This window comes from Lissotriton helveticus, chromosome 5_1, assembly GCF_964261635.1.
Source record: "Lissotriton helveticus chromosome 5_1, aLisHel1.1, whole genome shotgun sequence".
Classification (NCBI taxonomy): domain Eukaryota; kingdom Metazoa; phylum Chordata; class Amphibia; order Caudata; family Salamandridae; genus Lissotriton; species Lissotriton helveticus.
Window position 1 is genome coordinate 1,078,427,472 of NC_136065.1, and position 18,449 is coordinate 1,078,445,920.

General features: G+C 43.6%; 1 protein-coding gene across 1 annotated transcript in view; it reads left to right on the plus strand.

Moving 5' to 3' along the window:
* Positions 1-18,449, plus strand: part of PDZD7 (PDZ domain containing 7) — a 790,250-nt gene that overhangs the window by 51,760 nt on the left and 720,041 nt on the right. The window contains exon 2 of the mRNA XM_078643641.1: positions 3,885-4,345. Within this exon, the coding sequence (XP_078499767.1) occupies positions 4,153-4,345 (193 nt within the window). The 5' untranslated portion in view covers positions 3,885-4,152. The remainder of the gene's footprint in view (positions 1-3,884; positions 4,346-18,449) is intronic.

Below are 18,449 nucleotides of genomic sequence, written 5' to 3' on the forward strand. Positions count from 1 at the left end.
ATCGGACAATGTAGCTGAATAAAAAGTTCATCTTTTTGAAAGTCAAAATGAAGAGCTCCAATTAGTGCAGGAATTTTTAGAGCTGGCCATTCCATACCTGTAACTGGTAAATATTCCCTGCCCGTAAATATTGAAATAAAACCTGTGTATATGAGGAACTGTATCAGGACGCGAAAAAAATAATTTCAGCAGAAAAATGGACAAGCTGTTCAGGGAGGGAAACCAGTTTTTATTTAGTTTCTTTTAGCATGTTGAACAACCGTGACAACAGCTCAGAAGTCACAGTCCCATATGACAGTTCGAGTCTGGGATGTAGCTGGTTGTCCCAGAAGCATTGGTGGCTGGAATTGACTGTACAGCGCAATGTCATTATGGTAGAGAATCAGTAGAAGGCCTTCTGTACCATGTTTTGAGGAGGAAAACGCTTACCGGTATTCAAGAGTTGGGCAATTTATCATTCCGTTTTTAAAGAAGAGAGGGACAATGGCAATAGACTGGCAAGTACAACTGGTGGGTGCAAGGAACACAAAGATCGAGAGAGGATTTTATAAGAAGGTATGGCCTGTTGCAGATGACTAGGAACATCCCTCAGAAAAAGGATGCATTCTCGACTCAGCCTTAAGTTTCAACTACCATATTAAGGTGCTATCCAAAATGTGCATTTTTCTACTTCATCTATAATGAAAACTTGGAACTATACCTGCAGACCATTTAGTATGCTGTTTCAAAGCCTTAAAATTTACAAATGATGGTATGGGGATGTGCTAATGGCTAGGCTTCGCCAACAGACCTCTGACACATTTGAATATTGTGTCACTCCACCGTGAGATATATCACCAATGTTCACCATTCCTATCATTTCAAATATTGCATTGAATTTGAAATGGCCGTTGTCCCATTTCCTTATTCTCATTCACTTGTCATGCAGGTTGTCTGGAAAGCTATCACTACTGTCAACCCTGCTTCCATTGATTAATTGATTATAAGACTTGACTTGAGTGTGTGTTTATAAGTTGTATCCTCTATCAAACACCTCTTTCCTTTTCTTTCAGTCTAGTCCTTTAATTTCGAGTGCCTCTTAATAAATATAAACATAGGTCCTTTCTTTCTTTTTTTAAAATTTGCTCTTCTATCATTTTTAGACTTCTTGGCCTCTCCTGGATTTCACATTTTTAAATAGAACTTTCTTTATTCTCTTCTTCTAACTAAGATCAGCCCGTTCTTTTTTCAGTTCCACCACTCTTGCCACATCCTATACAGAATCATAAAGTATGTGTTCCTGTGCTGTTGTTGTTATACTCCGTAGGAAGAAGCAATGCATTGGTACTGAAAACCTTTTCAATGGCTTCCTAAATCTCCTAATAACTCTTTTTTTCCCACCAGGGCTTCCTCTATGCATTTCAGACCACCGTTCTATTTTGAGTTTCCTACATTTATATTACCTAGAAAGGAGAGAAATGTCCACTATTTCTACATTAAACTTCATTCCATTGTGAGTTCTAAATCTGAAGTACGCTTCCAAACATCTTACACTTTCTCTTTAGTGATTAATACATCTAATACGCCACTACCAGTCCAAACATTTGCTAGTTGTCAGAGCAGTGTCTCTTGTATGTAGTCCCAGATGGTTTGACCTTTAGAAGAAATGTGTACTGGAAACGTTCCTTCCTGTCAGGATTCATACAAGACATATATTACGGGGTGAAATCCGCAAACCCATTTGCATTCATGTAAGGGCATGTTCTTGCATGTTCCTTTGAACTGAGCCTGGTGCACACTTTTGTTTAGACCAGGGAAAGCATGGAGACTATGGAGAACAGGATGGTTGTACCTGGGCTGTAGACTAGAACACAGAGCAGGTTGCAAATTTAGAACAGTATTGGGTCTTTGAGGTCACAAGAGGTAGGCAGGTATGACATCCTGTTACCACTTTAAAGGTGCCTGGCAGTGCTTCGCAGTTGTAGTCGCTTCAGCTCATGCTAGCTCACCACTGAGCTCTGTGTTCTTTCACTTTGTTTTTCCCCATTTCTCTGTTTCCCCATCTGTTAGAGAGTTTCTCCCATTGCTGGGTGTTGTTCTTCTTCCGTGTTTCCATATTCCTGCTTTCAGTTACCGTTGCCTGCTCAGCCTTTTGTGTCACCTCAGCTTCCAGGGGTTCATTCAACAAACTATATTTTGAAGGTGGTCTCATCACAGCAGCTTCTCTCTTGGCAAACGATAAGCATAACATTTTGTTCTATTACTGCTACTAAACCAATCTTCCGTATCCAACTTCTCGATATTGCTATATTTGTATGCTGTCTTCAAAGATGCTCATAGCGAGTACCCCTGCTGTCAACAGCCTGAACTCAGTGTAACTACTCTTTTTCCAATCCTGTCACTTCCAAGTAGATTTTCCATCATAATATGCACCTGATAATCCACTTCAAAAGGGCATTATGGAAAATGAAAGTATTTGTAAAAGTACAAATAAAGAAAGGTTCTAAATACAACTGGAAAAAGATAGTTCTTGTCAAAATGCAGACCTATATTAATATAGCTGCCTCAAAAATCTAGTGCTTTTGCACCAATAAGTTCAGACGTTGTACTGAAAATGGCCTATTTTGCATTTCTGTTTTCAAATAGTTTTGCAGGGTTAACCCCATAACTCCCTTCGATAGTAATGTACTTGCTTGGCACTTTATAAAATTACTAGAAAATTCATAAGAGCTGATACAGAAGTATGCACATTGTAACATTTTAGCAATTGATTTTGAAAAAGTGTACTGTAAAATACGCAGTTTTGCCCCTTTATTAAAAGAGAAAAACCGGAGAAGAGACGCCCCCTTCTCCCAAAACCGTGTTTGAAATGCATTGATCTAGCAACATGCTATAAGTCTGTCAATAAAGAGCTGACCTGGAAACAATCTAGGCCGCACCTCCTCTCCCCCCTCACACTTTCCTTGGTATATATAGAACCTGGGCCAGGTTATGATTGGGGGCAAAAGGTGAACTGTTGCTGTTGTGTTCTGATTTCATTATTGCATTAAAATCAGTTGTCTGGTCAGTCAGTAAGAAGGAATCTTGAGGGTTCATTTCAGTTTTGATTGGCAGCCGTTGGTTATCCGTCTTTTGTCCAGGAAATTTCATTTTTACACCAACTTTTAGCTCTTAACATCTCTTCAGCTACGAGAACATTTTTGTTTGATAAAAAGCTTCTATTGGATGCTGTATTCATTAATCACATGAATAGTTGAATTGAGCACTTTTTAGAGATTAATTGTGACTGGACCTCCTGTGGCTATGTGTGGGATGCCTCAAAAGCCGGATTTAGGGGGAAGCTCGGAGTTACACAGACAGAGGCAATTGAAGCTAGCGGTGCAAGATTTATATATGAAACTTAAAGTAGCAGAAGACAATCTAGTGCAGGGAATACTGGCAGGCAGTGACATCACGGGAGTACAAACCGATGTAAGGCACATGTTAATTTATATTGGAGCAGAGACAATACCCTTAAATATCAACTTAATAAAGGAGAATTGTTATGAATATGGGGAGGCCACGGGACGCTGTCTCGCACAAAGACTCCACTCTAAAGAAGCGGCTCAGAGGAATGAGGGGCACCGGTTAGACACGCCTCGGGTGATCTTAGAAGTCTTTCACACCTTCTTTGAGGAACTGTATACTGGAAAATAGAAACCGCTTGACAGGAAATTGACAAAATATATGCTGCTTACAAGACACTAGACCTGCGTTCTCTTCTGCCCACCAAACATAGCAATAAATAAATGCTACCTGTCCTAGAAATATTCACTTCTCGTTTGTTTGAATCATTTTATAGTAAACACAGAACTTTTATTTCTGTTTGTCTTACACGTTCAATTTCTTTTTTTTAACGGTCTTAGGTGAGAAAGAGTGAATTGACCAAAAACAACAAGAAATGGAATCCGCGAAATCATTACTTAATTTCCTTTGGGAATAAACATTCACCTTGCAACATGTCAAACACACATCTCTTTTGGTGGGAAACGACATGAGGACACAAAATGTAGCATGAGTGCTGTCGCCGGAGGCTCACTGTTTGTTGCCTGTACTGCTGGGACATTGTTTTGTTTCCTGAACAAACCTTCACGGTTCTGAAGCCTTCATGACCAGCTCTTACCCTTCCCAGCAATGGCGCATGCTTTTGACCCTGTACGAAGGGAAATGACCAATTCCACGCACAATAGGAATGCATCTGCTGATGGAAGCACAGCAACGAGACATTTACTAAGGAAACAGCAGAGACCGGTGAATGGCCACTCCAGGAGATTGCGGGCATCCTCGCCTATGGGAAGAGTCATTCTCATAAACTCCTCTTTGGAAGGTAAGGCTGCATTTCAGAGCATGATATTGGGTGGAGTGTGATATTGCATGTGAGTGGGACGATTTATTCCCTGAAATACAGACTGTAAAAGCCACTCTTATTCATAGTGCAATCGTTATGGAGAACCACCACAATCTGCTCCGTGGCAGCTTTAATGTCTGAACAAAGACAATACCTGTGTTTGGGCTGCCGTTGCATGCAGGTACTGCAAAACAAAGCCTGAGACACATTGTTCTCCACATCTATTCTGTCAACAGCTAATCAGATAGGTCCTAAATCTGAGTCCTTTTCTTATTGGTTGGCCGGAGCAAATTGCTGAAAATAGGTTTTTGTGTTTTTATGGGCCCACCGTGCAGCTGATCAGAATAGCGCCCTATGTCATAATCATTCTGGCTGGCTGGCAATTCAAATATCCGTGAAACAGACTACCCGTTACTTGTGGGTGTGCAATCTCACAGAGGTTTGTGGAGTTCTTTCAGGAACTGCCTGCTTTTTTTTCAGAACGAAAAAGTAAATTTCAGAAACCGTGGATTTACTTCTGCTTCCTGCAAACTAAAAAGAATGCACATCCACTGCTGTACAGATGTTAAATTAATCCTTATAATATTCCCATACTCTGCTTAATGCATAAACTCTCTGTACTTCATCTATACCTAGTAAAAAACAATGTTTGGTTGTAACCTAACATGGCCTACTTTTGTCACTCTTGTTTTAAAACATTCTGTGGAAAGCACCTGTTGAATGTAACTCTGCTCCAGACTTATCTGTTGCCTTTATGACAAAGCGGCCCCTACTATGCTTATTCCTAGTCATGTCTCTTACTTCCTGCTGTACTGTGTACATTCTCTGTAGTGAAACCCATTCACTCGACCCACAGCCCAAAAAACTGCTACTGTATATGCTTTAGAAACATTCTGGGATGTTTTGTGCTTCAGCGATGCAGGTATTAAACCTATGTATATGAATGGGAAATTGTGATTGCTACAGAATTCCTATCGGGCAAAGTGTTTCACCCTTGCTAATTCTCAAGTGCGATCAACAAAAAATTTGATGAAAAACTAACATTATGTTTTGATTTACACAAACTATAATGGCAATTCATGTATAAACTGTCTGCTCGGGGGACACGTGACATATTTGTCTTGTAAAGATAAAGAGAGAAGGATGTTATGAAATGTTGAAGGGGGATTTGGAACTAAGCCCAGTGGCCCATCCATATGTTGATCACTCTTAACAAGTTGGCTGCTAGCGCTACCCCTGCTGCTGCTAAACCCTCTTTTGGGTGTTTGGGTTTGTTCATGCTTAAACCTTCAATACTTTTTTTCCACAAAAGGTATTCATGCCAAATGTGCATCCTTCTTTTTTCCAGGATCCTGGGGATTTGAAAGGTAGTCAGGGTTTGTAGATTCTCATGGAGAAAACCATGAAAATAGATAAATTATGTGTATTTAGATTTTTTTGGGGAAAAGTGCTGTGCAAGTAAGCATATATCTTTTATTTTGTTTCTAAACGGTATCAACAAAATGTTTGCTCTACTAGGGTCACTGTGTTGCCAATATTTAGGAACAAGCATGGTTGTATCAAAAAACATTTTTACCACTGATTTAGCATTTTTCTAAGAGGTAGCCAATTTTTTCTATTTTTGTTTGTGATTTTAACCTACTTGCAGTTGATGGAGAAAACCAAAAACCAATGTAAAACTCACAGTTAATCCCAGAAAGCTACATATTTCTGAAAAGTAGAAAAAATTCTGAATTAAGCAAGGGCTCTTTTGTGTAGAGTCCTCAAACTTTTCTCAATTAATCTATTGAAAATTAACATGAGGAGAAATATATAGCCATTCTTACCGCTCTTTGGGTAATTGCTGATTTACAAAAGCAATATACCATTACGTCCAACAGACCTTTCTGGTCTTGGCTTTATATCTGGTTTGTAGGTTGTCCAAAACACTCAATACCCATAGCCAAAAACATAGCTGCACCATATAATAACCGACTATACAGCAGATCACCTGGTAAAATATGAGCGAAAAATGGGTATGAAGGAAACTTATGTATTTATTAAATCTGCATAAGATACTGAATGTAGAAACCATGCTTATTTGTAAACCTCTGAATTTGTGGTTACCCATACTATCTTGTGATTCAGAGCATTTTGCAAAATGTTCTCTTTCTTGCACACCAGCTTACATTTGGAAGCCACAAATGCAGAGAAAACCACTTGGTAATAACAAATGTTTGTCTATTCTGTGCTCCCATATGCCTTCTAAATAAAAAAAAATGGTACCCCACTTGAGTGGCTGGGCCTAGTGCCTGTGAAACGAAATAGCTCAAAACACAACCTGAATATATCCCATTTCACTCACCAAGAACAATGCTTTTTGTTTACACTGTGGGTAGCGAGTGAATTAAAACTCTAGCTTAGCCGCCACCAAGGGAAACCTATCGACCCTAGAAGTTTCTGAAAACTAGACACACGGTGGAGTCCAGGTTGGGGTGACTTGTTCAGATCTCACAATGTTTTCTCAGCCAGAAGCCCTTGCAAGCCTCAAATTTTGGCTTAAACAATCATTTTCCTTATATTTTTGTGATGGAAAGTTCTGGCATCTGTAGGAATCCACACATTTTCTACCACCCAGCTATCCCTCTTGTATGGGTAGGCTTGGCACCTGCGACATGAAAGGGTCCAGAAATCAGCATGGACAGATAACATTTTCTACTCACAACGGACACTTTCTTGCAGTATGGGTAGCTGTGAATGTGGGCCTTGGCTCATCCACCTCACAGGGAAAGCTAAGCACTGAGACTTTTTTGAAAATGTATACACCCGGGGAGTCCAGGGTGGTGTCCCATGACGCTTTCATACCACAAAGCCCTTTCAAGCCTCAAATTCAAGTTAAAAACACACATTGTCCTTGCATTTCTGTAATTGAAAGTGCCAGAACTTGCAGAGACCCACACATTCCTACCACCCATCGTTCCCACACTTGTCCCGATAAAAACAATGCCAAACTTCAATCTTCTGACTTCATGTATCCCATCTCGCATGTAAAGCTTTCCATTGTGATGTACATGTTGGTAATTTTGTAAGGTTTTCAAATAGTACATGATTAATTAAAAATGGATGTGCCATGAAGGGAATCTAGTGAAATTGAATGAGAAGAGCATCCGTGCTATCAGAAGTAAGGGCAATTTAGACCGGTCAGGCTATATAGAGTAGAGAATCCACCTCAGGAGCTGCAAAAAATACTTTGGGAAGGCGCTGGGCCTTCCCTTAGTTGTTAGATCTGCCATCCACCGATACATTAATTAGCATGACATAATCAGAAAGCGCATTATTTTGCTCCCTTTCCTTGCAGTTCTTCAGTTCACTTTCAACAAAACAGTGACGTCTAGGGCCTTCATAATATCCAAACGTATTTAGATTTGTTAGTTATGTGAAAGTGGAGGCGACAACCAGTATGTTGCCCCTATGTGTGTTTAGAAACTTTGGGATAAAGAGACCAAGGGGGTGCAAATATGGCTGTCACGGCAGAATTCCAATAGGTGGAATGCAGAAGAGATGCATAATATGTAGGGAAGTTGAGTGGGAAAAAAAATATTTCGCTTTCTGGCAAGCTTTTTAGGAGTATGTAATTCAGGCATGCAATGGATATTAAAGTATCTGAAGATATATGTTTGTGTTCTGTTTCCCAACAGTTCCAGGAATGATAAATCCACATTTCATTGTTGTTAGTGAAGTTAGTATTTCTGCATAAAATAGTCACAGTGATAGTAGAAAAATACAGCGAAATAACAGATTTGTTTTTAAAATAATAGTGTATAGAGGCACAGCTCAACAATAAACAATTTGGAAATGAATTGTTTAATCATTCTTTACACTGAAATCAGTATTTTACAGTTGGAAAAACATACCACCAATCGAAACACAAGACTTGAAAAGTAGCACACAAGTTAAAATCCCACTAAAATACTCCGGAATGAAACAGAAAAAAAGCGTGGAACGGGAGGAAAATTACTTTCCTCTAACCCCACTCCAGATTTATTCAAATTTAGACAGAAAGGCCGTCTTTTTAAATACGGTTCTGTCCGTTGCTCCCTGTTTATTCACGTCATCTGTCGACAACCTCCTCATATGTTAACTTGTCTGACACATGGCTAAGCATTTTGTGTGGTTTTCAGTAAATGAAACTTTGGTGGAAAATAAACAAACGGATACTCAAGGATACATGATTTATATTTCTTGTCAAAGTGGCCCATCTCTCCTATATAACTCCTTCTATATGCCATTAATGTTTGACATTGAGATGAATAGAGATGTTCTCCATCTATGGATTCTACTTGAATACCGACAGGTCTTTTCATACTTAATTTCCATAATTGATACATAGGAGCACCATTTTTGTGTAATTAATTTAGGAATGATGCGTTCCAAATTAAAATCACAACTTTTTATTTCCATTTTATAATTTATTTCAATTTTAAACAAACATAGTTAACGTCAATAAGCGTGTTCCATTTGAAGACATCAGATTTACGTACACGCCGATTTCTAGGGTTTGAAAGCAAGTTTTGGTCTTCTACAAATCCCAGAGCTATCCATGTTTACGTAATACGGGTTTCATGTCATTAAAGAAGAACATAATTTTTGCTGGTTTTCTATACTTGAGACACAAAACCGACATTGTCATCTAGCGAGCAAGGTCTTTTTCCATCAACCTTTTACTTCTAATTTGGAAAAAATATTAAGCATCATCTCCATCAGCAACTTCTTTCTGACTGGTGTCATACATTAAGAAAAGAAGTGTCTCTTCTAATAGAGAAAAAAAATCATATACAATGCTCTGATGGATATACATGGTCAGTTTGACAGACCCATCTTTTAATATGACCTTAAACAATAACTTTAACAATGGCTTAGTCAGTGTTCCCCCCCCCCTCCCCCACCAAAGATTGGTATCCAGTCTAAAACCACTGCTCACAAGTTTTATATCTTGACTATATATTTTCAGAGTAATGCTGGCTAATTTATTAACTATCCACCTCTCAAGGGCTTGTGTTGGAGAATAGAATAAGGCAAAATATTTGTTAAGGACCATTTTTATAATTGACCCCCCACATAAGCCTGGTTATAGAACATTCTATGTCAATGACGTTGCTTCTCTGTTTGGCAGACCCTCAGGGGGGCTGGTTATATCGACAAAAAATGATCTTAATGTCTCAGTAGAAGTTTTGAGCATTGACTCACCTGACATTCTAGGTCTAAGAATAAAAACACCAATAGGTCTTTGCCTGTATCTTTTTAATATATACACAAGGCCACGGAGGAGTAACCTAGAATCCCAGTAATAGACATGCTTGATGGGTTTCTTGATAAGCTAGACTCAAATGATATGTTTATCCTGGGTGGAGATTTTAATTTCATCTTTTAACCAATTAATGGCCTAGACTCAATTGCAGCTGAGAAGGACCTGGCATGGGGTGTCCCTGTCTTGCAAGTGAAAGCACTTTTCCATGCTCAGTGGCTTCCATGCAGTTGGTGCACCTCACCCAAGAACATGGCCTTCATACCTGTAATGGCAGGTCTAGATCTGATGATACCAGCTCATTTATTTTTACATGAGGCATCTCACAATCGGAAATTGAGTAGGTCATGATTAGCGTAAATTTATGGGATGGAATTAGTGACTTTTGGTTTGACCCCAGGTAAGACCGTGACTATCTTTCCTTGCATTTAACGATGTTAAGATTGTTTTCTGAGATTCAAGCCTTGCCTGCCGATTCTGTTCGCATTGAGCCGCTTATAGGGAACAACCATAGGTCAATCAAATGGCCTTCAATTGCGGCAAATCTTGACACCCTAATAATGATATATAACATCTAGTCTGATATTTTAACTCCTTTTGTAGAGAGGATACCTGCAGATATCCCATAGGGATTATCCATGGCTTCCTGGTTGAGTATTTAAGACCTTATTTAACCTAGCTACCAAGTCAAGTTGGTAAAAGAGGGAAACCTAAAGTCCACCCCTGTAATCCTTGGTATACGAAAGAGTGTACACTAGTGAAAAAGTAAATGATTGGGGAGCATGGCCACAGGAGCAATGAAGTAGGACGTGTCTCCTCCGCGCTCCGTTCTCCCGGAGTCCGCTGCGCTTCATTTTTAAGCACCAGAGTGTCTGCGGCTCTGACTGCCCCTGGAAACGACTGGAGCCTGGATGGCAGGTATCTGCACACCGGCCGGCCTAAATTGCAGCAATTTGTCCCGCTGGAGCGCTGAGGCTGGAGGTGACGATCGTCGGTCGCCATTTTGACTCTGGTGCCCGCGGCTTTGCGGCTGACCCGGGTGCCTCTATCCGTTCCTGGAGCTTGCCGGAGCCTGGCTGGCGGGTGTCCGTGCACCAGCCAGCCTGACCTGCAGCAATCTGTACCGCTGGGGCACTGAGCCTGGAGGTGGAGACCGGCGGCCGCCATTTTGCCTCCAGCACCAGCGGAGCACCTTTTCCCTCCAGCGGCACAGGGACACTCGGCTTCTCCCGACTGGTGCACTGGGAGTGAGCCCGTTCCATCCCGGGGGGTCCCCGCTGCTAGGAGAGTTGACGGGGCGGCACTCGGCACTACGGCGACTGCAGGAGATGGAGCGGGGTGACAGCCGTATCACAGTGTGAATAGGCCCAGACTGAGCCTGGACGCCTCCACTCCTTACAGGGCACAGCCCGAGACATCACCGCCCCCACACGGAACTTCAGAGCAGGCCGGAGGGGCGGACGCCGCTGAATTGCCCATTGAGCTGCACAGGCACCCTGGGCCGGAGTAGAACACCCCGGTGCATCGGTGCATCGAGGGCTGCATGGTGACAGGTAACTTAAACAATGGCTTAGTCAGTGTTTCCCCCCACCAAAGATTGGTATCCAGTCTAAAACCACTGCTCACAACTTTTATATCTTGACTATATATTTTCAAAATAATGCTGGCTAATTCTTTAACTATCCACCTCTCAAGGGCTTGTGTTTGAGAATGGAATAAGGCAAAATATTTGTTAAGGACCATTTGTATAATTGACCCCCCACATAAGCCTGGATATAAAACATTCTATGTCAATGACGTTGTTTCTCTGTTTGGCAGGCCCTCTGGGGGGCTGGTTATATCGACAAAAAATTATCTTAATATCTCAGTAGAAGTTTTGAGCATTGACTCACCTGACATTCTAGGTCTAAGAATAAAAACACCAATAGGTCTTTGCCTGTATCTTTTTAATATATACACAAGCCATGGAGGAGTAACTTAGAATCCCAGTAATAGACATGCGTGATGGGTTTCTTGATAAGCTAGACTCAAATGATATGTTTATCTTGGGTGGAGATTTTAATTTCAGTTTTTAACCAATTAATGGCCTAGGCTCAATTGCAGCTGAGAAGGACCTGGCATGGGGTGTCCCTGTCTTGCAAGCGAAAGCACTGCTCCATGCTCAGTGGCTTCCATGCAGTTGGTGCACCTCACCCTAGAACATGGCCTTCATACCTGTAATGGCAGGTCTAGACCTGTTGATACCAGTTCATTTATTTTCACATGAGGCATCTCACAATCGAAAATTGATTAGGTCACGATTAGCATAAATTTATGGGATGGATTTAGTGACTTTTGGTTTGACCCCAGAGAAGACCGTGACTATCTTTCCTTGCATTTAACGATGTTAAGATTGTTTTCTGAGATTCAAACCTTGCCTGCCAATTCTCTTCGCATTGAGCCGCCTATAGAGAACAAGCATAGGTCAATCAAATGACCCTCAATTGCGGCAAATCTAGACACCCTAATAATGATATATAACATCTAGTCTGATATTTTAAACCTAAAGTCCACCCCTGTAATCCTTGGTATACGAAAGAGTGTAAACTAGTAAAAAAGTAATTGATTGGGGGGCATGGCCACAGGAGCAATGGAGTAGGACGCGTCTCCTTCGCTCTCTGTTCTCCCGGAGTCCGCTGCGCTTCATTTTTAGCACCATAGTGTCTGCGGCTCTGACTGGAGCCTGGCTAGCGGGTGTCCGCACACCAGCCGGCCTGACCTGCAGCAATCTGTACCGCTGGGGCACTGAGGCTGGAGGTGGAGACCGGCGGCCGCCATTTTGCCTCCAGCACCCGCAGAGCGCCTGTTCCATCCAGCGGCATTGGGACACTCGGCTTCGCCCGACTGGTGCACTGGGAGTGAGCCCGTTCCATCCCGGGGGGTCCCCGCTGCTAGGGAGGTTTACGGGGGCGGCACTCTGCACTACGGCGACTGCAGGAGATGGAGCGGGGTGACAGCCGTATCACAGTGTGAATAGGCCCGGACTGAGCCTGGACGCATCCACCGCCTACAGGGCACAGCCCGAGACATCACCGCCCCCACACGGAACTGAGCCGGAGTAGAACACCCCGGCGCATCGGTGCATTGAGGGCTGCATGGTGACCGGCCTGAGAAGCGGCCTGCTGTAGAACAGAGACGGGCTAGCCTCCTCCTGGTAAGCGGGCAGTGCTGGCTGCAAGTTGGGACACTGCAGGGGGGCCATTTTTGACTCGCACGTCAGACACGCATAAGGCCTTGGACTGTTGATGGGTGCTTGGGTGGGGGTGGTGGAGTGACTGACCACCTTGTCTGGTGCACAGTGGCCCCCTGACCTCCCTGCAGCGTTTTAGCTCCTGCGGCAATCCTCCACAGCGCCAGTGACACGGATGGTGGATGCAGCATTGCTCCAGGCACGTGATCCCTGGCTGGGATTGACAACTGGAACACGTGTGGTGATGCGCGCCTCTGATGGACTCTAGCTGCCACTGATTCCGGCTACCCTGGGGGGTCTCTGCTCACCAATACTGGTCTTCTTGCCGGTGAGGTGACCCGCAGCGGTGCGCACCCAGTTGAATCCGGTTTGACCTTTCTCCTGCCCCAGCGGTCTTATCCGCTTCCGAGGAGAAGCAGCTGGTGTGGTGCTGTCGACTGGTGGGCTGACTTGAAGGTGGGTCTCCCGAAGTGAGCCTGGTACGCCCCCGCTTGCAATGCCCTGCTCCAAGGCTTCTAAGGATGCTCCAGTAATGTCCCTCTGGGGTAAAGCTTCACAATCTGAGGCAGCATCATGTCCCTCAAAGCCGCCGGGAGTGCCGGCAGGGGGCGAGCCCTCAGCCCCAATCACTCAAAGGTACATAGGCCACTTTCTTCAGGAGATATGGGCTGATATCTCATCTTTCAGAGATGACTTTAAGGCGGGCCTCCGGGACTTTCGAAAACAGGTGTCTGAGATCGGCGACAGGGTGGATGACCTGGAACAGACTGTCGATAAGTGGGCTGGGGACCAGGAGATGCTATGGCGCCGCCTCAATGAGCTAGAAGATCAGTACATCGAGCTGCAAACCAAACAGGAGGTCGTAGAAAATTGGAGCCATCGAAATAACATCCGCATCTGGCGGGTCCCACTGGGTGCAGAGCGATCGGATATTATGACCTTTGCGGTGGAGCTCCTACAGGCTATCTGGGGAAATGACGATGCATCCCCTCCTGTCCTAGACCGGGCTCAACGATTCTCTCTGAGAACTGGGAGAGCAGGCGGTGGACCTGATATCCTGACCAGGGTGCACTTTTTCACTGAAAGAGGCAACCATTCAAGCGACTAGAAACAAGCCTTAGCTCACTTTTCAGGGCCACAAGATCCAACTCTACCAAGACCTCTACCCAGTTACACTCCAGAAGCGCTGTGATTTCAAGCCAGTTACAGACAAGCCATGTGCCTAGGCCTGGGCGGAGCTGGTGAAGCGGCACTACCCAGAGGTCCACGGAGTTGGGGACAAACTCCGTGGAACTCCGCTCCGCCATCCGCCTTCACCACCCCATATTAAAAATTTATTAAAACTACAATAAGAAGTCAATAAAAAGACTTACCTTCATTGCGGCGTCCCCGGGCTGCCGTCCTCCTCTTGCTCACGTCTCAGGGTGAACTGCGCATGCGCACGCTCTTGCCATGCGTATTTTTGGCAAGGAATGGGCGGGCGCGCACATGCGCAGATCAACCTTAGACGCAAGGAAGAGGAGGACGGCAGCCCGGGGATGCTGCAGTGAAGGTAAGTCTTTTTTATTTACTTCTTAATGTAGTATTCATTCATTTTTAGGTCGAGCTGGTGTAAGCAGTGTGAAGCACTGTGTCCAGCGAAGCATCTTTTGTCATCCACTTCCTGGGAATGTGAGACAGGGGATGGGCACGCGCAGGCGATTTCCCCATGTGAGCGCGCACGTTCACCCACACGCCGTGCACATCTCCTGTCCTACACTTCCAGGAAGTGGATAAGACAGACAGACAGACAGACAGACACACACACACACACACACACACACACACACACATACCCTCCCTCCCCATCCCACTCACCGGGCACGGCTGTGGTCTGTAGGTCTTCCAATCCCTCCGTGCTAGATGGCCGCCGTTAGCCCCGCACTCACCAAAAGCTCAAGGCGTGGCAGCGGGGTCAAGGGCCGCCTCCACTCCTGTTGTCTTCTGCCTGATCTCCCCTGTCCGTGCCACTGCTTCAGTCTCTCTGGGTCTGCTGCTTCAACTCGGCACTCAGTAAGTCTCCCACATCTGCTACACCTCTCGGCAGAAGCGAGGCTATGCTCATCGGAATTCGCATTGGCGGCTCTACAGGCCCCGCCCCTCGTGTCCTTTGGTCTCAGCGCTGCCCAACAGGGAGTCCTCCTCCACTCATTCTCCACTCAGCACCAGTAGGGAGTGACGTCTACACGGCAATCTTGGTTGGCCACGCCCTCTTCTCCTAATACATTTTTACAGCTTCCTGAGTTTCCGCTCGTGTTGCTGTTTAAATTGTACAAATTGTGTTTATATACTTATGGACACCGCAGGGCTTTTATTTTAACATTGCGGTGTGATGTATTCCTATAGGTTCTGAATCGATCCCCCTATTCCTGACCCTATTCTGGTTAAACAAACCAACAAGTTAACTAGCAGTCAGCCCATGAGGCAGAAAACCCCCATGATGCAGATACCGTTATCTGACGCAGTCACACTACGGCACAGGAACGTGTTATCTGATTAGGTCATAACGCTTGCGATCTAATTAGACAAGCGATATTCCTCCAGCCCCTGATAAGGCATACGGAGTTCTCATAACAAATCAAACCTATGACAACCTGGGCAAAACCCTGCGGCCATTGTTTTGATTTCACCGAGAACTTCAGCAAAAGAATGTGCTAACGAGCAAGTCGTATGACATCCTTATTGACGTATCTATGTCCATCCTTACGTCAATCTCGGCACCTTAAAGGTATAAATATTACCGATATTGCCCTATGCAAACACACGCGGTGGTGACGAGACGGAGCAGCCATACTTGCCGAAGCCCAGAGCAGAGCAGACCCCGCTGGCGCAGCCCCGCCTTCCTGACGCGCTGAAATCGAGCAGCTGCCCATTTCTCCTGCCGAGAAATCCAGCACCGGCGCTTCCGGGTAGCCCTCGCAGGCAGCCTGGAATATCGAGACCAGAGAGAGAGATACCATCCCTCATTCAACCTAGATTCCAGGTACAGAACTGAATAACCCCTCGCAGAGAATTCTTTAGTTATTCACTTGGCAAAAACAAACTTAACTTAAACTGTAACTTTCTATTCCCGCCCACGTATTAGGCTTAGGTCAGGTACACGGGGTAGGCGTATTTAGAAACACCAGTTGAGTACGTTTAGTCAAATGTATATGTGTATGTAATATATTTTATTCATTTTAAAACATCTTATGGCTTAGAAACCATATCAATGTTTTTACAGTATTATTTCATACTATTGCTTTTAATGTATGCACTTTACTTAACTATAAGTATTGCAATAATATCGATCCATTTCTCTTGTATGAGAAAAGAGACTGATCAATAAATAACACCTTTTTATTGAACACGCCCGTCTCTTCCTTTTCTCTACATTCTGATGAGACTAAGAATGCACGTACTGACTGAGTAAAATAAATTGCCTTTTGTTCACACGACTCTCGAGATACACTCTTGATTAGGGGAGAGCAAAGTTGTCATGTTCTATGGTTGTCAGAAACTAAATCCCTTCTTGTCTAATCAGGGAAGTTAATTCCTTCCTGAACATTTGAGAAAGTTTCTAGTGAACTCTGAGCTAGCTGGCAAACCCAAAACTTTAAGTCTAATATCGACAGTAGTAGACCTAGTTAACGTCTGGTCTAGGCCTTTACTATTGAAGGTATTATTCCAATGCGCAGAGCCTATTGGGATAATAGGAACTACACTACATGGCGCCCAACGTGTTTGGAAAGGGCGATAAAACTAACGTAAGACATTTAAAGTAACTCAGTCGTGCTTTCTCACTCAGACCCCTTTTTTCCCATTATACTCCAAAGACGTCTGGAGTGGGTAAAAGGTTATATCCGCCAGACCTCGCAGGAGGGAACTCCTATGTATGGTTCTTGGTATAGTCAACGTTGAAGGATACACTGTTCCAAAATATTGTGCATCTAATCTTTGTTTCCATAAGAAACCTGATCTGCAAACAAAAAAATAACCATCCTGTTAGTAAAATGGGAGACAGTGATGAAGAAAGAGAGGCAGTTAGATTAGCAACTGAACTCGCAGCAGCTGATGCTACAATGCAGGAAGCAGACGCGGATATAATACTCATCCCGGTCATCAAAAGGAAATCTATAACCATAAAACTTATAGAAAATGGACTGACACCTAGAGGTGGTACAGTCATATTCGTAATTGAGGCACACGAATATCGGCAGACAGAGGTATACTATTCATGGATAAACTTTCCAGCAGCAAATCCTGTAACAAAGTACTTCCACTATTACAAAATAGAGGAACCTCCTGAAACGTACACTCCTTTCGAGGAGGTGGAAGTACCACTCAAATTTCAAGAGCATTTGCTCTTATTTGATGGCGCCCTAAAACATAATAATCACATCACCAGGCTCGGTCCTTTAGGTAGACCAGGAGCAACGTGGCCGGTCCTAGCCGGATACACACCACATCCAGACATCGACGGGATGTCTGCAGCTAACCTGTTAACACAGCTAAAACAAGTAATAAAAATACATAGACAATTAGTCCAGTATGTGATGCGGACTTCTACAATTCAGCCAGCAATTAAAATTCCACAGCTGACCCCTCACCAGGGGAACACAAATAAAATTACACCACAGAACATACAATCCTGCCTAGGTTAAGTACCGGCTAAACGGGAACAAATACCATTCTGGTTGGCACAGAAAATCACCCAAATAGAGGCGGTGTTTCCTGACACCACCCCATTAGAAAAACACAGGATTCTGACTATCTGTCTTCCAATGGGAATCGCACCACACATTGAGGACTGTGACACTTGGGGTACAGTCTTTGCTTCCATCTACACAAAAACGCACGGTGTTCCATCCATTTCGGTAATACCAGATGTGCTAAAACAAATTCAAGATGAATATGGTCCAGAACCCGCTTTAACTCTTGGTATGAAATTACTAAAAGACTTCAAGCAGGTCTCGGCTATATTGTTAGCCAACATAAAGGGAGAAGCAGCAAACGTGGCGATCCGCCAGAGGTTAAAGGAGACAGATATAGCAGACCAACCAGCTGAAATTGCCAGAATCATAGAAAAATCCTATGAGGAACTAGGTAGAGATAGTTTAGGTGGAATACCAGTAAAACCACAACTGATTGAAAGTCCTGAAAAAATATTTTTTAATAATAATTCAACATCACAGAAAAAGAGCTGGGATGGAAACAAACAATCCAATCCCAAAGAAAAGAAATTCCAGTCCAGAGGAAGGTCTCCTAGGCGAAGAGAGAAATCTCCGAACCAAAGACACAGGTCACCCCAGAGTGACCCCTCTGGGAAAAGATATAACCTTAGAAACAGGGATAATATAAAAAAGCCTGATAGATATCAAGACATTGATACACGTCCCTCTCAATCTTTTCAGACTTCCTCGCAGAAATCGGAAAGAAGAGGACGATCAGAACAAAGAGAAGAGCACGCCAAGTCCAAAGACAAGGAACCTGCTCAGCTAAAAAAGAAATTACAATTTCCAAAGAAGAAGGTAGCCAGCATTAAAATAGTT